Below are 23,136 nucleotides of genomic sequence, written 5' to 3'. Positions count from 1 at the left end.
ATGCACAAATTGTCATCTCGTCTGTCCTCCCAGTTGAACGACGTGGCCCAGGGAGAGAGGGGAAAATAGTGGAAGTGAACAGCTGGCTTCGCAAATGGTGTAAACAGGAACGGTTTGGATTCTTAGATCACGGACTGCAGTTTCTTGAAGATGGACTTCTGGCAAGTGATGGGCTGCACCTCACAACGGTTGGGAGAAATGTTTTTGCCAAAAATCTCAGAAACCTCATCAGGAGGGCTTTAAACTGACTAATGTGGGGGAGGGAGACAGTGCTCCTGAAGGTAGGAGTCTATCAATTAATGAAGATGATCATCCAAATGTCATAGACCAAATGGAGCAAACAGCACGCGGACCTAGTGGAGGGAGGAAAAAATCCTTAAATAAGAGACACGGGGGAATGATTAATGGACTTCAATGTCTGTACACTAATGCGCAAAGCATGGGAAATAAACAAGATGAGCTTGAGCTCTTGGTACAGCAAACTAAATATGACATAATAGGCATCACTGAAACCTGGTGGGATAAGTCCCACGATTGGAATGTAATAATGGAGGGATACAATCTATTTCAGAGAAACAGACCAGACAAGAAAGGAGGAGGAGTGGCGTTATATGTCAGGGATGTGTATACCTGTGAAGAGATCCAAGATTTAGAACCTCAAAGCCAAAGTGAGAGCATTTGGGTCAAAATTAAGGGAGAGAAGAATAACAGAGACCTCATTGTGGGAGTTTACTATAGATCCCCAAGCCAAACGGAGGACATAGATGATGCCTTCCTGGAACAGATGGCCAAGCATGCAAAAGGAAGGGAGATAGTAGTAATGGGGGACTTCAATTACCCGGATATTTGTTGGACGTCAAACTCAGCCAAGAGCATAAGGTCAAACAGATTCCTCACTGGCCTTGCAGACAACTTCATTGTCCAGAAAGTGGGAGAAGCAACAAGAGGAACAGCCATTTTAGACCTGGTCCTAACCAATGTTGATGACCTGGTTAGTGGGGTAGAAGGAAAGGGAGTTCATGATGGCTGGGAGTTTGTTAAGAGGGAAATACTAAAAGCACAACGTCAGGCAATACCAATGAGATGGAAACATGGAAGGTGCCTAAAGAAACCAGGGTGGCTATCTAAAGAACTTTTAACTGAATTAAGATTAAAAAAGGATGTGTACAAAAAATGGAAAAGGGGGGAAACCACCAAAGAGGAATTCAAACAAATAGCCAGCACGTGTAGACACAAAGTCAGAAAAGCTAAAGCACAGAATGAACTCAGGCTTGCTAGAGAGGTTAAAAGCAACAAAAAAGGCTTTTATGGGTATGTTCGTAGCAAAAGGAAGAACAAAGAAACAGTGGGGTCACTCAGAGGAGAAGATGGTGAAATGCAAACAGGGGACACAGAAAGGGCTGAACTCCTCAATGCCTTCTTTGCCTCAGTCTTCTCCGATAAAGAAGACAATGCCCGACCTGAAGAATTTGAAGCAAATGATTCAGCAAAGGAAACACAGCCCAGAATAACTAAGGAGATAGTACAAGAATATTTGGCTAGATTAGATGTATTCAAGTCTCCAGGGCCAGATGAACTGCATCCAAGAGTATTAAAAGAACTGGCAGATGTGATCTCAGAACCACTGGCAGTCATCTTTGAGAATTCCTGGAGAAAAGGCGAAGTCCCGGCAGACTGGAGGAGGGCAAATGTTGTCCCTATTTTCAAAAAGGGGAAAAGAGAGGACCCAAATAATTACCGCCCAGTCAGTCTGACATCAATAGCAGGGAAGATTCTGGAGCAGATCATTAAGCAAACAGTCTGTGAGCACCTAGAAAGGAATGCTGTGATCACCAATAGTCAGCATGGATTTCTGAAAAATAAGTCATGTCAGACTAACCTGATCTCGTTTTTTGACAGAATTACAAGCCTGGTAGATGAAGGGAACGCAGTGGATGTAGCCTACCTTGATTTCAGCAAAGCATTTGACAAGGTGCCCCATGATATTCTTGTAAAGAAGCTGGTAAAATGCGGTCTTGACTATGCTACCACTCAGTGGATTTGTAACTGGCTGACTGACCGAACCCAAAGGGTGCTCATCAATGGTTCCTCTTCATCCTGGAGAAGAGTGACTAGTGGGGTGCCACAGGGTTCTGTCTTGGGCCCGGTCTTATTCAACATCTTTATCAACGACTTGGATGATGGACTCAAGGGCATCCTGATCAAATTTGCAGATGACACCAAACTGGGAGGGGTGGCTAACACCCCAGAGGACAGGATCACACTTCAAAACGACCTTGACAGATTAGAGAACTGGGCAAAAACAAACAAGATGAATTTTAACAGGGAGAAATGTAAAGTATTGCACTTGGGCAAAAAAAATGAGAGGCACAAATACAAGATGGGGGACACCTGGCTTGAGAGCAGTACATGTGAAAAGGATCTAGGAGTCTTGGTTGACCACAAACTTGACATGAGCCAACAGTGTGACGCGGCAGCTAAAAAAGCCAATGCAATTCTGGGCTGCATCAATAGGAGTATAGCATCTAGATCAAGGGAAGTAATAGTGCCACTGTATTCTGCTCTGGTCAGACCACACCTGGAGTACTGTGTCCAGTTCTGGGCACCACAATTCAAGAAGGACACTGACAAACTGGAACGTGTCCAGAAGAGGGCAACCAAAATGGTCAAAGGCCTGGAAACGATGCCTTATGAGGAACGGCTAAGGGAGCTGGGCATGTTTAGCCTGGAGAAGAGGAGGTTAAGGGGTGATATGATAGCCATGTTCAAATATATAAAAGGATGTCACATAGAGGAGGGAGAAAGGTTGTTTTCTACTGCTCCAGAGAAGCGGACACGGAGCAATGGATCCAAACTACAAGAAAGAAGATTCCACCTAAACATTAGGAAGAACTTCCTGACAGTAAGAGCTGTTCGACAGTTCAATTTGCTGCCAAGGAGTGTGGTGGAGTCTCCTACTTTGGAGGTCTTTAAGCAGAGGCTTGACAACCATATGTCAGGAGTGCTCTGATGGTGTTTCCTGCTTGGCAGGGGGTTGGACTCGATGGCCCTTGTGGTCTCTTCCAACTCTATGATTCTATGATTCTATGATTCTATGCTTGTGCCATTTGCCATGGCTGACATTTTGAAGAGGCTGTAATGTTAGGAAGGGAAGAACAAGAGCATGGATAAAGAAGATATTGTATAACGCTAAATTCATTTGTTAGGTCTGTTTCACTTCCTTGGTTTTACCTCAGAAAGCCTGATTTATGCCCTTATCTCTTACCTACCAGATTGCCATCTGCTTTTGCATCCCACTCTCAGTAATTCCCAAGGCTGTAAAGGAGGCCATTATAATAATTAGGGTTCCCAACTTTTCAACTAGCTCCTGTAGCTATGTTTTTAATAGCAGCTCAGTCTGTGGAAATGAGCAGGCAATATGTTTCTCTTTGCTCTGAAAATCATCTCCAGTTAGTTCCTGCTGATCAAGCTGCTGTTGGCACACCTAAAAAGCTTGTCTGAAATGTTGACAAATAATCTAATTATAACCTCATATTACAATTTATTGTACCAGACACACACCTTAGGCTAGGAGAAAGTAGCTTGCTTGGTAAAGGTAAAGGTAAAAAGGTAAAGGTAAAGGGACTATTAGGTCCAGTTGTGACCGACTCTGGGGTTGTGGCGCTCATCTCACTTTATTGGCCAAGGGAGCCGGCGGCTTCTGGGTCATGTGGCCAGCATGACTAAGCCGCTTCTGGCGAACCAGAGCAGCGCACGGAAACGCCGTTTACCTTCCCACTGGAGCGGTACCTGTTTATCTACTTGCACTTTGATGTGCTTTCGAACTGCTAGGTGGGCAGGAGCAGGGACTGAGCAATGGGAGCTCACCCTATTGGGGGATTTGAACCGCCGACCTTCTGATCAGCAAGCCCTAGGCTCTGTGGTTTAGACCACAGCACCACCCGTGTCCCTAAAATGATGTATACTCCCAAGTAAATATGCACAACTCTAATTTATTCCTTTAGTCTAAAAGATGGTGCTGTTAAGTGAGTTTAAAATGGGAAACTGCATAAGCATAAGCTCAGAGAGAATTCATTTTTCATCAGGGTTGGCAAACCATGGGGGGGGGGGTCTAATCATACCAGGAATATAGGAGCAGTTACAAAGCATGGGGTAACTGGGGGAAGGGAAAACAATAAATGTTAATTGTGTACTGAAATAATACAAAGGAGGACCCCAGAAGTCCATGAAGCCTAGCATCTAAAACCATCAATTTGTGCATCAGTGCCACCACCCCAAAGGCCCTGTCCCCATGCCCACACACCACCAGGCAGGGGAACCTCAAGGAGGGCCTCTGGTGAAAGTCTTGAGTATGTATATGCAAGAGATAATCCTTCAGGTAACTTGTTTAGGGCTTCGTTTAAACATTGGAGGGCTTAGAAAAGAACTGGAAGACAATGTAGATGATGAAGCCCGGGTGTGATCATATCTACCAACAGATGGAGTCGGGGGGGCATAGCTGGTCTGCTCTTGTGCTTTTAAGGTGCAGAAGTCAGCAGGTGATGCTTTTCAGAGCACAGTGATTAATACTACCTACGGTTAATATTGATGGCTGATAGCACAGAAGCAGCAGCCACTGAAACAGTTGGCAACCCTATAGTGAGATGGCATACATGGGGAGCTGTAAACACTCTTGTGTGTCATCAGAGGCACAGATGTCCCACTGCCAGAAAAAATTAAAAATAGCAGCCCCACTCCCAAATCCAGAACAGTATCCAATAAAATACACTGAGAGTACCTAGCCCTTTTTGGAGTTACTTTGTTGGCAAGCACTTGAGAAGGCAGAATTCTCCTTCATCCTGCTTGAGTCCAGCTGCTGCCTGCCAGCCTCCCTTGCCCTTATCTCTCTCTCTTTTTTATGACTAACTAAGTCTCTCCTCCTCCATGGCAGGTCCATCCTATGCTTGCCAGACCTGGAGGATGAAGACGGAAGAGGCGCCATCTTGTCTCCAGCAGGCCACGCCCGTCCTGGGCTATGGTGAGTTTCTGATCTAGGGAAGCGTGTGTGCAGCTCCACAGGTGGGGGGCAAATGCCCCACAATCCAGTGGTCTTGGCTGAATGTCTGCAGTGATACTCAGGCTCCAAGTAAGTGCTAGACGGGCCCTAGTATAGCATCAGCTTCAGAAAATCTTTCTTGGTTCTCTAGACTCTGGTTAAGGGAACAATAACAACCCAGACCAGGATGCCCTTTGCTAATCTAGAAGCAAACCTGCTACTTAATGTGAATTAAAGCTCACTGATGCAAAATGCAGAAAGGTTATTTTTGAAAAGCAACGTCAGGACAGTGAACTTGAGTATATGTAGAGTTCTCCTTAGATGTACAGTATAATGCTGACTGTTTTGTGCAAACACACACACACACATTGTTTTATTGCACTTTTGAATTATTTTCATGAAATTATTTTTCATTGCCTTGAGGAATATAGCACCTTATATATAGAGAATCTACTATTAGAATTAATACTCAGCAAACACATGACCACAGTAGAAATACAATGCCTATAACAAATTCAAAAAAAGGAATGTCAAGAAATGAATGTGTAACCTTAATGAAGCTTTTAGACCCATAAGGACAATAAAATACCAGTGGTGAATGTAATTATGTTTATAATGGATAACAACACAGGCTGTTTATCACTGACATCCTGATATAACCTGCTCATTAACGTCTAAGTTTACATAAGCCAGGATTTTTTAAAGGCAATAGATGGGTTTTCTTATTTCAAATGGTGTAGTCCTACACAGTTTCCTAAGTTCCTGCTGGCACAACCAACATGTTTCAATGTTTTTCTTAATAATCATGATGGCTAAAAGTATTCTGAGGATGGGGAAACATCAGCATTCTGAAAACCATAGCTTGACTTTTGGAGCACTTCTAATTCCTTTGGAAAACAAAAGTGGTGCATTTACATTGATTTGTTGTTGTTTAGTTGTTTATTCATGTCCGACTCTTTGTGACCCCATGGACCAGAGCACGCCAGGCACTCCTGTCTTCCACTGCCTCACAGTTTGGTCAAACTCATGCTGGTAGCTTTGAGAACACTATCCAACCATCTCGTCCTCTGTCATCCCCTTCTCCTTGTGCCCTCCATCTTTCCCAGTATCAGGGTCTTTCCCAGGGAGTCTTCTCTTCTCATGAGGTGGCCAAAGTATTAGAGCCTCAGCTTCAGGATCTGTCCTTCCAGTGAGCACTCAGGGCTGATTTCCTTCAGAATGGATAGGTTTGATCTTGTTGCAGTCCATGGGACTCTCAAGAGTCTCTTCCAGCACCATAATTCAAAAGCATCAATTCTTCGGCCATCAGCCTTCTTTATGGTCCAGCTCTCACTTCCATACATCACTAATGGGAAAACGATAGCTTTAACTATACAGACCTTTGTCGGCAAGGTGATGTCTCTGCTTTTTAAGATGCTGTCTAGGTTTGTCATTGCTTTTCTCCCAAGAAGCAGGCTATCACCATCTGCAGTGATCATGGAACCCAAAAAAGTAAAATATCTCACTGCCTCCATTTCTTCCCCTTCTATTAGCCAGGAGGTGATGGGACCAGTGGCCATGATCTTAGTTTTTTTATGTTGAGCTGCAGAGCATATTTTGTGCTCTCCTCTTTCACCCTCATGAAAGGGGTGCCATGATAAATTCTGCCAGGATAAATTCTGCATAAAAGTTACCTAAATAAGCAGGGAGACGATATACAGCCTTGTTGTACTCCTTCCCCAATTTACATTGATATCATTTTAGACTGACATCTTGTGCTAAATAAGAAGGATCTTCTAGCACCTCTCCTGCCAGATACTGCTTCTGTTCTATATTGGATAACAAGGTCTTTTATAATGTTGAGGAATTGTGGGGAAAATTCATTCATCCTTTATTATCCCCCATTCTTAACAGTACAGGAACGCTGACCTTTCCACTCTCATGTGCAAAATATACAGAGAGGGCAACTACCCCCATGCAGCATATGCATCTTTACTCTGAAGTGGGGCTTACTCCTGAGTAAGTGTGCACAGGACTCCAGCTCATACTGCAAGCTTGGCTTGCCTATGCAAGCACTGATGAAGTCTGGGGGAAAATATATCCCTCTCAGTAACTTTCATACAAACAAAGTGAAGCAAATAATGCATGGAAGGGAGTACAGAGACCTTTGAAATGGCATCTCTGGGACAATTATGCCAGAGAGTTTCCACTAAAGCAGCAAACCTCGGCATTTTGCCGTTAAATAAACTGGAATAATGCTGCGTAAGTGAGGGTTGTTTTCTTGAGCTCAAACCAGCTCCATTTCTTTATGACTTTTAATTTCAGTATGATTATAGGCATGTGCAGGCGGAAGATGTGGGTGTAAAGGCAATGAGAAGAATGAGAACAAAAGTCCTTGCTCCCAGATATTACATTGGCCTGCCCTGATTGTGTGTGTGTGTTCAGCATGCCAATCCAAGGAAGAGAGATCTGCTGCAAGTGCTGCCCAAGTGAGCCTGCAAGGAATTGTAAAGGGCCTTTTAGTATAACTGGTGGTGATACTTGGGTTGTGCTGGAATCCCAAGCTCTTGATTCACTGCAACTTGAATTGTTTTATGAAATTGATGTGTGTGGAGAAATCAGAAGTCTAGAAATGGAGACGGGGACTGATATAATGCAAAGGAAAACAGTGCTCCCCACACTTTTAAGAGTTGCATAGAAGAGGGAATTTTGAAAGGTGCTACCACTCGCCGCAATACGATTATCAAGAGACTGCAATCAAACCAGAAAAAAATTAAGCTGAACATTGCGATTCAGGAGTTTGTCCTTTTGCTCCAAAACTTCATGGGATTATAACAGTCACCAATCTTTGGATAAATCTATCATATGTTCAGAGCAACTTATTTGTCATATTTTATGTATTCTGGTGCTATGTTAACCCTTAAACGTCTTTCAAAATTTCAGCAAATCACACTATACTGAGTGTGCCCTTCTTAGAAAACATGCATGTCTCAGTGTTTAAGCAGACCAAAACTGCAATCCTACAATCACTTACCTGAGAGTAATGGAGCTAATGTCTGAGTAGACATGTGTAGAATTACATTGTTAAGTTTGCTTTTCTAGGTAAAATAACCATGAAGTTTTCATCTGAATTTGAAATCCCCTCTTTTTAGCCTGGTAAGGGTTTTTTCAAGGCTTAATTTTTATTTTTTTAAAAAGATACATTTAAATTATAACCTGGAAAAGAGGAGACTGAGAGTAGATGTGATAGCCATCTTCGAATATCTTAAGGGGTGTGACATGGGAGACAGAATATGCTTGTTTTCTCCTGCTCTGGAGGGTAGGACTTGAACTAATGGCTTCAAGCTACAAGAAAGGAGATTAAACATTTGGAAAAACTTCCTGGCAGAAGGAGCTGTTTGACCAAGGAATGGTCTCCCCTGGGAGGTTGTGGTCTCTCCTTCCTTGGGGGTTTTTAAGCAGAGGTTGGAGGGCCACCTGCCATGAATGCTTTAAGATTCCTGCCTTGCAGGGGTTTGGACCAGATGACCCCCCAGGGTCCCTTCCAACTCTGCAATTCTATGATTCTATGAAGGGAGGGAGCAGATCCTATGCTGTTGGTGTGTTCTGGTCCCTCCTCACTTCCTCCATAAACTACATCTTATCTCCACCCTAATAACCATCCAGCTAGATTATTGCAACCTTCTGTCCCTTGAAGACAGTCAGGATGCTGCAGCTAATATCAAACGTGGCTCTGTGGGCCATGTGACACCAACCCTTAGGGAGTTGCCCTGGCTGTGGCTATATATATGCTATGGTTTTGATTTTGGTCTACAAAGCCTTATACAGCACAGGACCCAGACACTTGAAAGAGCATCTTTCCCTTGGGCCTTGAAAATGAGCCGGGGAGGCTCTGCTAGTAGCGCTGGCAGCAGCATTGCCCAGCTGCTGATGACAAGGGACACAGACCTTCCCCACTGTGGTATCCAATTGTGGAACAAGAGACTAGGAATGTAAGGAGGCAGCCATTTCCATCCCGTCCTATGTTCACCACAATCAGCACTGCTTCTGTTCCACTGCAGTTCAGATTCCACTGAAATCTGTTATATGTCTTGCCAAAACTATCATCATTAATTACTCAATCAGTTTCAATACATTTCAGTGGAAAGGAAACATCAAAGACATCAACATCTTGGAGGCTGTTTTCCACTGTCAGTTTATTTTATTTTAATGTTATTTTTTTGTAACACTTTAAAGGTTTTTTGTAATTTTACTGTATCATTTTATATTATGTCATATACTGTGGTCTTCAGATGAACTGCAATTTAGAAGGGAATTAATGATAACAGTAACAACAGCAACTGCAGGTTAGGCAGAGTCTCTCTGGGGTTCCAGGCAGGCTTCTCCCTCAGCCCTCCTCCCAGGAAATGCCAGGCACTGAAGCAGGTGCCACCGGTGTGCAAAGCCTTACTACAGAGCCATGGCTCCTCTCCAGCACCGAGATGGCAGCACACGTCATCAATCGAGCGTGAACACATGCACTCACACATACAAGCAGGGAAGCCCAAAAGGAAAGGAAGTGCGCCAACAAGACCCAGCAACCTCCGCACTGAAGATGATGACATGCACTTGGCAGCAGCTTAGACTCCCTCACTGCCTCAGCCCCAAGCCACGTCCAACACGCTGGAGAGGGTGTTTATGACCCACCTGCACTTACTTCCTTATCTGTTGCAGTCCATGCTAGGAAGTCTTTGAACGGCTGCCATAGATTGATGCACAGATAATCCTGATCAACTCAAGCAAGACATTTAAAAAGTTATCTCCTATTTGAAGTGAGGTATGTCCTGCTTAAGCCACAGTAGAGAGGGCTGGAAACTGACTGAATGGATGAAGCAGGGTCAAAGATGCGCAGTAGTGACTCTTACACAAGCAAGAGCATTGTAAAGAATGGAGTGTGGGGAATCTGCAAGGAAATTCTCTGAGCTTCAAGAAGCAGGAGGACATTTTTATTTATATTCTTGGGATTGGTTTTTTAAAAAGTTTTCTAAACTATGAAGGGATGTATGTTTTCAGGATAAGGGGAAACTTCTTAAAAATGATATTTGGGATTCAAAAAAATAATCAGATTGATTACTAATATAAGTAAAATTTTATAAATAGTGGAATGAGCTATGAGGGCAATTGGTATTATACCCATTTTACAGAAAGAAGAACTGTAGATGAAAAACTTACTTCATGTAGGACTATGGAATATTTCCCATTGTAGTGACAGCAGTATAAAACACATATTATATGGATAAAATATTTTAAATGCTCTGTTACCTGTTGAGTGCTTTTGGGATGAGGCAGGTTAAAAAAAATAATCATTAATGTACAAATATTGTTTGTTTGCTAAATTTATATTCCTTGCTTCCTCCCAAAGGTGGCAAACATGTAAATAACAGAATACAGTACAATTAAAATGTCTAAAAACAGTTTTAAACAATATTCTAAAAAAAGATTAAACCTTTTAAAACAACACTTAAAAACTAAACAAAAACTGGTTTTTTTGTTTTTTAAAACCACCTACTCTCACAGCTAATAATTTAAGAGTTGCCAGGAACAGATCTTTCAGCCTCCAATTGCCTGGGTAAAAATGAATATTTCTAGATTTTTCCTAAGTTAATGATGAGGGAGTTGTATCACCGTCCCTATGAAGGTCACTCCACAGTTGGGTTACCACTATTGAGAAGTACTGAATGTTCGAAACAATGGAATGACTTCAAAGTCACAGAATCCAAGTATGAACCAAACTGCAACATATAAGCTCCAACTATAGTGTGTGTGTGGGGGGGGGGAGAACAGTTATACAAGTTGCACCATTTGCATGCAGATTGTGGGTTCTTTTCAGCAATGAGTTCCTGGGACATGAACCACCCGAGTGTTCTGTTGCAAAAGCATCGCCAGGCAGGGTATCCCAGCAGGTCACGCCACAGTCCCGCAACACACCAGGCCTCCCTGTTTCTTTGTAAGCTGTTCTCATTGATGAGGAGGACCTTTGAGTTTTGCAATTCATTGTTGTTGTTGTTGTTCCCTGCCATCAAGGCTCAGAGTCCAAAATGCGGGAGGTTTGTGCTGGCTGCAACACCCCGATCTCCGACCGCTTCCTCCTGAGGGTGAATGAGCGTTCGTGGCACGAAGGCTGCTTGAAGTGCGCCGCTTGCCTGCAGGCTCTCTCCGGCACTTGCTACTGTCGCAACCGGCAGCTGTATTGCAAGCATGACTATGAAAAGTAAGTGCCTGGCACCTTTTGATTTCTACCCCTGTGGCTTTGGCAGAGCAGGCTGAGGTGGGGAATGGTCAAGGGAAAGATGGGCCCAAATAACTTTGTTACCTGGGCGGTCATTTCTGTAGTCACTAGTTAGTTAAATGTCCACTGTCATAGTGGAACTGGGCAGGCATTGTCGTCCTATTGGCTGCCATGAACATTGCTGTGATGTCACAGAATCATAGAATCCTAGAGTTGGAAGAGACCACAAGGGCCATCGAGTCCAACCCCCTGCCAAGCAGGAAACACCATCAGAGCACTCCTGACATATGGTTGTCAAGCCTCTGCTTAAAGACCTCCAAAAAAGGAGACTCCACCACACTCCTTGGCAGCAAATTCCACTGTCAAACAGCTCTTACTGTCAGGATAGTCAGGTCAGGTCAGAATAGTCCAGAGCTGGGCATCTAAGGGGGACGTGAAAGATCTTAGCGCTGGAATTCTAGAGCCAAGTAATATGTTTCATTGAATTGTTGGTGCAAATCAGTTTATTTATTGTGGAGAGTTTTTGTCAGCTATTTTATGGTGTGATTAAAGTTTGTATCACATGTAGGCTTCTTATCCAGTGGCATGATCTTATTGCCATGTGATAGGTGAATAGACTGTGAACAGGTTGCTAAAATCCATTATGAGATCAGGATTAAAGAACAACTGTGTATTCAGCTGCAAAATAAATCTAAATTCTGCAAACAGAAAATAAGTCATGCATGTTGAATATAATTGCTTTTTTAAAAACCTTATTTTTGGATAATTTATTCTGCTGCCCTGAACATGGTTTTTAAGGAACAGTTTGGCACACTGGGGAATAATGTGCATGTGGACAGCAGGAAGGCAAGGGGCCCCCCCCCAGGCTTCACTGCCTGCCCAGGAGAGCCAGAAACACCCCCTTTCATTAACAAAAATGAAAAGGCTAAAGTAGCATGATTCCATGTCAGACACACAGAGAGCCTGTGCTTGCACAGCAAACCCCTGGTTCATTAAATATATAGAGGGTTGATGATAGCTAGCTAAGCGGTAGCACTGCATAGGGAGGGTGAATTATTATCGCCAGGACAGAATGCTGGAACATGAGTCAGCACCAGAGTGATGCTACTGCAGCTCGGAGAAAGGCAGCAGCTGCGGTGCAACAGCTTAAGGTGCCCAGACTCCGGGTGGAGCAATCAGCAATATTCATAGCAGGAATCCTGGGGTTGTTTTTCCTTTATGGGAGGGAAGGAAGGGGGAGCACAGTGGAGCACAAGGAGTCTATTATAATTATAATTATTATTATTATTATTATTATTATTAGCTTTGTATGTCGACTCTTCCCCTATATATATATGTCTCGCTCTGTGTGTGTTTTCTTTTTGTAAATCTACCAAAGAATAACATAAAATATAATCAGGATTAAGGGGTTTTCTCAGGACAGTGGAGGGTTATTGCATTTTTTATATTCTGTTGGGAGCCACCCAGAATGACTGGGGAAACCCAGCCAGATGGGTGGGGTATAAATAATAAATTATTATAATAGGATGCTGCTGCTGCTGCTGCTGCTGTGTGTGCTGTGTCCTGCTAGGGCCGCAGTGGTGGCCCTTGCCTTTCTTCTGATAGGAAACGCTCTGCAGGAGAAGACCCCCAAAAGGGGGGGTACAGAAGGGCCAGTTGGCGGGGAGTGAGCAATGCCCCAATTTTCATCTGAGGAATGTTGGAGGCTGTACACCTTGTACATTTGAAAAAGGGTGTGAATTTGAGAACAAGCAATACTTGTGCTTCCCTATACAGTCATACCTCAGGTTGAAGTTGCTTCAGGTTGAGCGCTTTCGGGTTGTGCTCCGTGGAACATGTTACTTCTGGGTTTTGTTGCTCGCACATGCGCAGACGGTCAAAAAGACATCATGCGCATGTGCAGAAGTGGCAAATCGCGACCCGCGCACGCGCAGACACGGGTTGCGTTCGCTTCAGGATGCGAATGGGGCTCTGGAACGGATCCCATTTGTATCCAGAGGTACCACTGTATGACATTTCCTCTCAAGAATTACCAGGCCCATAATTCCTTGTGCACAGGCAGCAGGGCAGGAGCAACAAAACACTGTAATAAACAGGACCATTGATCTCAGGTACAGAGGAAGCTAGTGCTACTGGGAGGATGTAGAGGCCCAACGTATATATGACTAAAACCCACCTCAAGGGGTCGTTGTGGGGACTGAATGAGGAAGGGGAGGACCCTTTGCCTTCCCTTCTTCTCCCTTTTCTGGCCCCGTTCTCACTATACATTTAACGCATATTCAATGCACATTTAAAGTACTTATCCCCCCCAAAGCATTATAGGAATTGCTGTTCACCCCCCACAGGGCTATTGCACCCTTAACAAACTACAGTTCCCAGGACTCTTGGGGAGAAGCCGTGTAGTTTAAATATGCATTGAATGTATGGTGTGGACATGATCTCTTCTCCCACCCTGAGTTTAGATTGAGTGCTGTTTGGAGAAAAGACCTCTCATTTTCTTCCCCCTTCACATTATCTGTAAAGTGCAATGAGCATTTACAATCATTAAAAATTATTGATATTTCTTTTCCCTATTCCCTGCAGGAAGACCTTTGCCAACCAGTTAATAAAACCAACCCGTTTGCAAACGGCCTTGCAAAAACTCTGTTTTTATGGATTCCTAATGGAGGACTTTTAGATAGCAACTTCAAAAACTCCCCCTGCCCCGTTGCATTTCCTTCCACACTTTAGCCATAGCGATAAGCTGGGGGAAGCCTGTCCTGATTGCTCACGCTTAGCATGTTTTGGAATGATTAACCAGCCCTCCAGACCCATTACCTTCTGCTGCTGGGCCAAGTGTCAGGCCTGAGCATACAAGCCTGGAGGATTAGAGGGGGAGGATTAGATCTCCCAACAACACCGAGCTTTGATCGCAGCTGCAGAAATCAGAAAGCAACCAAACCAAACAAAGCCTCTTGGTCCACCGAGCTCCACACTCCTGCCCGTTACAGAGGAGTATCTCAGAGAGGGTACATACTTTGGGCTTTCTGCTTCAAGAGCTTCTCCAAAGCTTGCTCAGCAAGACCTGCCATGAACTCTCCCACCAAAACCAGAATTTTAGAACACAGGAAGTTGCCTTATACCGAGTCAGACCATCGTCCCATCTCCCTAGTTTACTGGCAACAAATCTCCAGCTCCAGCCGGAAATGTCTAGGGTTGAATCTGGGACGTTTTGTGCACAACCCCTGGTCTCTGCCAATGAGCTTAGGCCCTTCCCTTATTCAGGTACATTGCTCTGCAGCTGCACCCATGAGAACTGAATGGAACAGGAGAGTAATATTAAGCGTCAGTGAGCTGAAATCATTTATAGACAGCTGCCCATCCAAGGATCCTAAACTCCTGTACAAAATAAAGTTCCAACACTAAAGTGTTAAAAACAGACCAAATCAAGCAAATAGATACATAAAATCTAAATAAAATCAACAACAAACAATGATATTATCAGGGATGATAATAATAAATAAGGATACCACTAAGAGAAAGAATTCTCCAGACATCTTCTGCAGACTGTGGTGGGGGAAGAGAAAGCTGGACCTTAAGGCAGGAGTGGGGGATTGGATCTGGCCAAAGGGGCAGATTCAGAAGCAGGCAACTTTGGCAAGGGGGCAGAACATTCCACCTGACAGTCACATGACATCCTGCAATGTCAGGTGACTGAAATGGCAAAAGAAGAATCGGGAGTGCGCTTAGCTCCTGAGTTGCCCCTTGCAGTCCTAGCTTGAATTGAAGCCAGGGCCGCAAAGCAGCTAGTCAGGAAGAATTGCAAGATTGTCTTCCTGAGTCCTCCTTTTCAGTGGGTTGTCTTTCACTGAGACACAGCTTTCAGAAGTGGTCCAATGCACTTGGGAGAGGTGGGAGCTGTCGGGTGTGAGCAGCCGCTGCCAAAAGCAGCAAAAGGCACAAAATTAAAACACTGCTTCGCTCCAGCCAAAGTGTCAGTGAATAAATGGATGTTCCAATCATAGCCGTCGGAGCCGGATATGCTAGTTAGGTTTAGGGGTGCCAGATTCATATGTGTTGAAAGGAACATATTAAAAGCAATGCATCCCAATGGCCGTTCTCTGCCATTTATTTTAATACATCCCTGGGCTGGAGAACCAAACTCCCTACCCAGCCAATACCTGTTCCTTTCTTCTTCACAGTAAAAGGCTTCTCAGTTGACAGATCTCTCATGCCCATCCCTGCCATTCCCAACACATGGTGGAGGGGGAGGGTGCATAGCCTGACCTGTGCACACAGCAACAGATCATTCCATCTTCAGCACAAACAAATCGCCTGGAGAGTTTCTTGATTAACTGCACATTTACAGGCCATAGTGGGAGGCTCATGCAGATAGAGATGCAAGCAGCCATTGGAGAGAGCGGACCTCTTTACCTCTCTATTAAGCACATTGGAAGAATGTTAAGTAGTAGCTTGCATCAAGTGTGACAGGGATGCCGTGAAATGCACCAAGGACCCCTAGAAGGCCTGATAAACACTCACACATTGCTGTGCACCCCCCTTTATGTTTGTTAGCTTTGTTTGAGGGTCTTTCCAGACTATTATTTTCATTATTTAACAGGAATATTTAACATTATTTAACAGGAAATTGGCAGCCCATCTTTGTCAGTTCCCAGATGCAACCACGACCAGGGAGGGAGGGGGAAACAATGGAGTATCATTGAAACAAATCTGGGAATCCAGTTCTGCCGGGGGTTGGCAGCCGCAGCTCCTCCTGCTGATTTATGCCATCCACTCTTCTGTTGACGGCTCCTTTGGCTGCTGTGAGAAGGGTTACTTCAGGGAAGCCTCACAATCAGGAGACAGACTATAAGGAGATGGGGGCAAGACTAGTCCAGAGAAGCTGTGGCAGTTTTGTTTCTCTCTTCGATCCATTGATTATGTACAAACTAAAGAGCAAATATTCGAGCTCCAGCAGATCAACCCTCATGAATCCTCTGCTCAAGGCTGGATGCCTCCTAGGTCTCCTTCCCCTTCTCTCTGCTGTCTATCCCACCAGGACAAGCTATCATCCTATAAGGATTGGCTGGAGTATTCTGCAAACTACATGGTGTGGTTGGTATGTTGCTTAATGGGTCTGACAAGACCTCTTGAGCTGACAGGCAAAGTCTCTGGATTTCCATCTGGCAGCCCCAAACAGATAACTATCAGTCATAGAGAAAGGGCTACTCACCTGCTTCCGAGGAATGCCTCTTCCATCTTCTCCTGGTGTCCCAGGAACTCATCCAAAGCACAGCAAGTGTGGGAAATTCATCTCCTTTACAGCGTAGAGCAGGGGTGAGGAACCTCTGGCCTGTAAGCCAATGGGAGGCAGTTTCCAAGCCTAGTCACCCTCTCGGGGGGATGTTTTGGAGGGGTGGGGTAGTTGTAGAAGGTGCACACTCTAGCTGAGTGCTATATGCAGGCTACCCAGGCAGATTGCCACCAGTAGACCTGAGAATGTCTCTGATCCTTTCAGCTGTGTTATGATGATGTCAGCACCTGTCCCCATGGCTACTCGTGATGCCACAAATGCGGCGTGGCCACATGGGCCTACAATTTAAGTACAGTGCTACCTCGGGTTACATACGCTTCAGGTTACAGAGTCCGCTAACCCAGAAATAGTGCTTCAGGTTAAGAACTTTGCTTCAGGATGAGAACAGAAATCGTGCTCAGGCAGCACAGCAGCAGCAGGAGGCCCCATTAGCTAAAGTGGTGCTTCAGGTTAAGAACAGTTTCAGGTTAAGAACGGACCTCTGAAACGAATTAAGTACTTAACCTGAGGTACCACTGTATTTAATTAAGCCAGCCCTCCAACATTCCTTAGATGAAAATAGAGACATTTCTCCCCCCCACAACTGACCCTCCTTGACCTCCCATTTTTTGTCAGTCCCCACCCCCACCCGCAAGCATATTCACCACCACTTCACCAGCAGGACACAGCCGACCTGAGAAAACCTCTTAATCCCAATTTTATTGGGATTGGACTCCAGCGCTCACCTCCTCAGCCCGCCTGGCCAACGGTCAGGGATGTGGGAGTTGGAGTCCAACATGCCCATCCTGGGAAAAAGAGACGAGTGGGGGGCCACAGGGTTCTGTCCTGGGCCTGTTGTTGTTCAACATGTTTAAAAATGGCTTGGATGAAGGAATTGAGGGGATCCTCATTGCATTTGCAGATGACACCAAACTGGGAGGGGTAGCTGTTTGTTTGTTTGTTTGTTTGTTTGTTTGTTTGTTTGATGTGCCCTTCATCCAAGGATCACAGGGCAGTTTACAATATAAAAACACAAAAATACATAACATAGTTAACAAAGAAAGACCCTCACTCCCCCGCCCCCAGTTTAAAAGGCCACGATTGTTTTATTAGCCAAAGGCCTGAGAGAAGAGGAACGTCTTTGCCTGGCATCTAAAGATGTGTAGCAAAGGAGCCATTCCACAAGTGGGGAGCCAAAACACTAAGACCTGCTCTCATCTTGCTGCCTTCTGGACCTCTCACGGAGGAGGCACACAAAGAACAGTCTCATATGGTCAGTTCATATGGGGAGATTCAGTCCTTGAGGTACTGTGGTCCTGACCTGTTTAAGGCTGAAGAAACCAGGGGGTGTCCCCCTCCTGCCGTAACCAGCTCCCCCCCCATCTCCCAGAACATGAAGAGGATGGAGCAAAGAGAGACAAGACAAAGGACCTCGGGGTGGGAGAGTTAGGGAACTGTGGGAAGGAGGAGACCTTCAGTCCTCACAATTGCATCATTGGGGCAAGACCTCCTGGGCTCAATGGGCCTGAGCTGTTTTGTTTCTTTGAATAAGGAGTTAACTTCGCTGGCACCTTGTGAGTTATTACTTACCTGACCTGGCACCTGCCTCTGACAGAGCTTCTCTATTCTGCCTTTGTCAGACCACACCTGGAATATTGAGAAGCTGGAATGTGTGCAGAGGCTCGAGGTCTGGAAACCAAGCCTTATGAAGAATGGTTGAGGGTGTTGAGTATGTTTAGCCTGGATAAGAGGAGACCGAGAGGAGATATGAGAGCCATCTTCCAATATCTAAAGGGCTATCGTGTGGAAGATGGAGCAAGCTTGTTTTCTGCTGCTTCAGAGGGTAGAACCCAAACCAGTGGATTCAAGCTACAAGAAATGAGATTCCAACTAAACATCAGGAATAATTTTCTGATCATAAGAGTGGTTCAACAGTGGAATGGATTCCCTTGGGATATGGTGGACTCTCCTTCATTGGAGGTGTTTAAGCAGCAGTTGGATGGCCATCTGTCACGGATACTTTAGTTGAGGTTCCTGCATTGCAGGGGGTTAGACTAGATGACCCTTGGGGTACCTTCCAACTCCACAATATTATGAACTTCTGGAAGGCCACAGGCTCCCTGCCCCCTGCTCCACAGCCTGTGTTTTGTGCAGTAATGACCTTGGAGTGCCATGACTGGCCGTGGTTTCACATATGAACACTCCATTGCAGGGAAGTTCCAACAAGACCACGGATTCAACCCATAGCATGTGCTCACTGAAGCTGAAAAGTGCAGAGGAGCCTTCTGAAGGGGGCAATAACAGTTGTTTTGAAAGGGGAAGAGCTGAGGTCCTCCTTTGGCAGCAGGCCCTGCTGGGAACAGAAATGTAGACATAGTAGACATGAGACTTTGGGGAAGTTTTTGGGAAGACATCATGTAACATTATTCAGGAGAGCTTTCCGAGTCTTGGCAGTCTCCTTGAAAAGTTTCCCCTTAACGGTCCAAATCTTATCTCTTTCTTCTGAAGAGAGAGAAAGAGAGAACAACCTCCTCCCCAGCCACTGACGCAAAGCTTTGTCAGCAGAGCTGGACGGGAGTAATAAAAATACCAGCATTTGCCCATTTCCTAGTGATGCATTGCCAGAGGTCGAGAGAGAGAGAGAGAGAGAGAGAGAGAGAGAGAGAGAGAGAGAGAGAGAGACCTATAAGCAAGCAAGGAACAGGGCTTGGGCTGCCTCCCTGTTTAAAGTAGCCTTTGCAGGAAAGGAGTTGGGAGTTGTAATGGGTCATAAATCGAATACAAGTCTGTGATGTTGATGAAAGAAAATGCAGGGGATGTTCTGGGGGTGTTTCATTCAAGCTCCAGACTGACTAGTGTCTTGGGCTGCACACTTTAAGAAAGATGTAGACAGATTGGGTGCGGAAGCAACAAAGGCGATAACAAGGTTTAGGCTGCTAAAGAGAGACTTTTGAAGGAAGCTGGACCTGGATTTGCACATTAACTTTGTCTAGTATGGAATTGCCATTGCTGATCCCCCTAGGATTCATAGGTACCAGTAGTCTTTCCCAAGCTAATACGTGATTCTCTTGTCCCCTCCGCTGATTCATACAACAACCTTAAAGAAATGTACTGCATTAAATTGAAGTTGGGTTTCTAGGAACGTTCAGATTATTGAACTGATATTTCTCAGTGGTACGGCAAGTGACTGTAATGTGGCTCATTGCATTCTTAACAAAAATTGTTAGGGAAAATGTCCAGTGAGGACATGGTTAAGGAAGCAAAGGCAGTGCTGTTTTCTGGGGGGACTCAAGGGTATGCTGCACCTGCATCTCCCCCCCCAAAAAAATAAATATTACAAATGTGGCACTTACGGTAACAACTTCATGGTGAGTACTGGCACCTTTTTCCCCTCCAAGAAAAGCACTGGGCATAGGTTATGTTACCATATTCAACCAAGCAAATTTGATGTGCCAAAATCTACAGCAAAAGCCAATTTGCCTTGAGCCTTCTATGTTAGAAGGAGTTGTGTGAACTGGCCCTCAAACTATGGGTTGTATCCTATACTCGTGCAACAGACTTCTGCTTGTGCAACAGAATTTTCCCTTCTCCTCCTCCACCTATGAATGCTGCTCTTTGTTCGTATTAAAGGTTGTGTTCTCTTTAGTGCATTTTGCTGTTAAAGGTAAAGGTACCCTGACCGTTAGGTCCAGTCGCAAACGACTCTGGGGTTGCGGCATTTATCTCACTTTACTGACTGAGGGAGCCAGTGTTTGTCCGCAGAGAGTTTTCCGGGTCATGTGGCCAGCATGACTAAGCCGCTTCTGGCGAATCAGAGCACCACACAGAAATGCCGTTTACCTTCCCACCAGAATGGTTCCTATTTAGCTACTTGCACTTTGATGTGCTTTCAAACTGCTAGGTTGGCAGTAATTTTGCTGTTAGGTCACCACATTTGGCTCACTTGTAGGTTTGGTTTTTGAAGACTTCCTCAGTTTCCTAGTGCAAATGTATTAGCGTGTGCCTGCAACAGTGTTAGGGGCAGTTTAAATGCTATAGCCCTTGTGCTTAAAGGTAGGTGGAGATATAGGATTGCAGCCTAAATGTACAATTACTTGCATTGCAAACATTCTACAATTATAGCATTCATTCACAGAAAACAGAAAGTGCTGCTGGGGCTTCAAAGGATTCTGACCGTGGCGGGTGAAGAGAGTCTCTGCCACTCTCACTTTGAGGAAATTGTTGAAATGAAAATTATGAGTGGCTGCTGGGGATGGGGAAGAAATTATATTCAGATCATGTTTAAAGGTGAACCTCCCTAATTCGCACTTTCTGAAACAAGACAAGAACCACAATGCAACATTCCTTAGAAATTCTCACTTCTCTGAATATTGCAATGCAGTTCTCAAGCAAAGTAATGGGAACAAAAATCCATATGCTGAGGGAACGTGTGCATAGAAATGCAGAAATGCAAAAATAATATGCAGAAAGGCATTATGGGGAGAATTGCTTTGCAAAAATGTGCATTTTAGACAAAATTTCATAAAATTTGTTTATGAGGAGAAAGTTTTACAACTAGCAAAAATAAGAGGCCAAAATATGAAATGTTTGTGGAAAAGTGGAGACCTGTTTCATAGCCAAATGAAATCGCTCAGTGCTTCCCAACCGCCTCTGCTTTGCCTTGCCACTGCCACCTTTCTGGTGTTGCCTGGGGACCCTTTGGGCTGCAGGGAACTGGGTGCCACCTTCATCGTCCAAGTCTTGCACAAGCAGATTCCTCTGGGGAGCCCACAACAGGACAGGAGGGCAACAGCCCTCTTTCCAGAGGGCTCCAGTCCTGGCAGGTGTGTGGCGTATCAGCACCATGACTAATAGCCCTCTCTCCTCAGTGAATTGGTCAAATTACCTTTGACACCATCTCCACCTAAACTGGTGGCTGTCACCTAGTAGCAGCCCGTGGGGAGGCACTGGTGTGGGTCTGTTGCTGTCCCATCTTCCCAAGGTCACTGCCACTTACCAAGAGGAGGTTGGAGGTGCTGAGTGTGGTGGCAGAGGCCCTCCAGCTGCTACTGCTGTCATCATCACATCTTGAGGCAGTGCATTCCATGGTTTACACATGTCCTCTGTGAAGAACTGTTTCCCTTTGTCTGTCCTGGGTTTGCTGCCAACCAGCTGCATTGGATGGCTGGTGTTATGAGGGGGAAGAAGTTGCTGTCTGCTTTCCCTACGCCATGCATAATTGTGCAGACCTCCGTCACGTCCTCCCATGACTTGCCATTTTCCTCAACTTATCATGCTGATCATCTGCTTGGGGGGGAACAAGAGGGATTTGGTGCACCTGCTCCCTCCTTCTGCCCCTGGAAGAGATTCCTAGTGCTCATGCCAATGACCAGAGCTGAGTATGCTATGGGACAAGGCATGTGCAGGATCAGGTACTGGGGCTTCAGTGTCTGTTTCCAGGAGAAAGCATTTGTGTGCTATGCACTGCTAGATATGTCTCTCGTACAAACTTATTCTAGATATCATACCAATTGCGTGATGCCTATAGATTATTGGGGGGGGGTGGCCTTATGCTGCTTTTCTTGTGGATTGACTTGAATTTGGATACAAATTGTGAACTGAAGAATATGTGGTGTGCGGTGCTGCTTTACTCCATGGGGGGAAACAATGATTCCATCATGTGGAAAATCCAGTCATTCTATAACTACTTTCTCCCTCTTGCTTGTTAAGTGGAATTGCAGAACTGTGTATGCTTGCATTTGCAAGCTGCTCTCTGGACTTTCAGGCCTAGAGATGTCTTTTTCCTCCATCTGCTCACTGGTCCTTCTAACTCTCTAGTATATCTCTATATGCCTGGGCTCTTCTGCACTCAAAGCATGTGCTCTACCTCTGAGCTATTATAGTCCCTCACAGCTCTTGGCTTGGATACCAGTTTTTGGTGTGGGGGTGTGTGTGCGCGCACACACAAATATATTCATCCACAAGATGTTTCCCTGCGCTGCTCATGCGCTAGTCAGGATGAACCAGGTTCGAGCCAAGTTCACCCTGGATGAGCAAATCATCTCCACATGGGACAGGCGGGAAGGGAGGAGGCTCCTTGGCAGCAGAGGCCGCCATTCAGGCCCTTCCTGACAGCTCCTCAGCTTCCCCCGCCTCTGCCTGCCATGCCATGAAAACAGACTTCAAAGCCAAGCAAGGGCGTCCAGGATGGAGGAGCTGCAATCACTTTATCATGGGGCCAGGCAAGCACATCTCCTCCCCTTCTGAATCAGGATTTACGGGGCAGGTGCCCAGAGGCAGTGGCCAGGATTGTTGTGAGCAGAGCAGGGAGGCCGGGTGGACTTGAAGGCAGGGGGCAGGGCAGGGGGGGAGTCAGAGGCACCCAAAGCTTTGGAAGTGCAGGACCGGAGAACAACATCCATCTTCTTTCTTAACATTTCATCTCTGCAGCAACAGGCTTCTCCTTCCCCCGCAACCAGCTGCAGCTGTCAGCTTATCTCTCCCCCTAAAACATTTCCCTCGCCTTACAAAGAAAGCCTTTTAAAAACAAATGGTTTGTGGAGCTGCACTCCTTTCATGAGGAGAGGCTGGCTAGGGAAGAGC

The 23,136-nt window shown here is 45.2% G+C and overlaps 1 protein-coding gene and 1 long non-coding RNA gene across 3 annotated transcripts in view; one reads left to right on the top strand and one right to left on the bottom strand.

Moving 5' to 3' along the window:
- The window catches only part of LOC309524251 (LIM homeobox transcription factor 1-alpha-like), a 100,864-nt gene that overhangs the window by 8,673 nt on the left and 69,055 nt on the right, over nt 1-23,136 (top strand). Inside the window, exons 2-3 of one of the 2 annotated variants that reach the window (XM_082208711.1) lie at nt 4,931-5,017; nt 11,078-11,264. In XM_082208711.1, coding sequence (XP_082064837.1) covers nt 4,960-5,017; nt 11,078-11,264 — 245 coding nt within the window. In that variant the 5' untranslated portion in view covers nt 4,931-4,959. Of the gene's footprint in view, nt 1-4,930; nt 5,018-11,077; nt 11,265-22,479; nt 22,776-23,136 lie in introns of those variants that run through there. The other variant, XM_082208712.1, reaches the window with a different exon arrangement.
- LOC309524540 lies at nt 14,416-16,759 on the bottom strand. The gene is made up of 2 exons (XR_014215987.1): nt 16,495-16,759; nt 14,416-14,577 (listed from the first exon to the last, which is right to left on the bottom strand). It is a non-coding gene; the product is annotated as an uncharacterized lncRNA (long non-coding RNA).

Source organism: Podarcis vaucheri (assembly GCF_965113315.1).
Source record: "Podarcis vaucheri genome assembly, chromosome: 2".
Classification (NCBI taxonomy): Eukaryota; Metazoa; Chordata; class Lepidosauria; order Squamata; family Lacertidae; genus Podarcis; species Podarcis vaucheri.
This window is presented reverse-complemented; position numbering and strand designations above follow the sequence as displayed.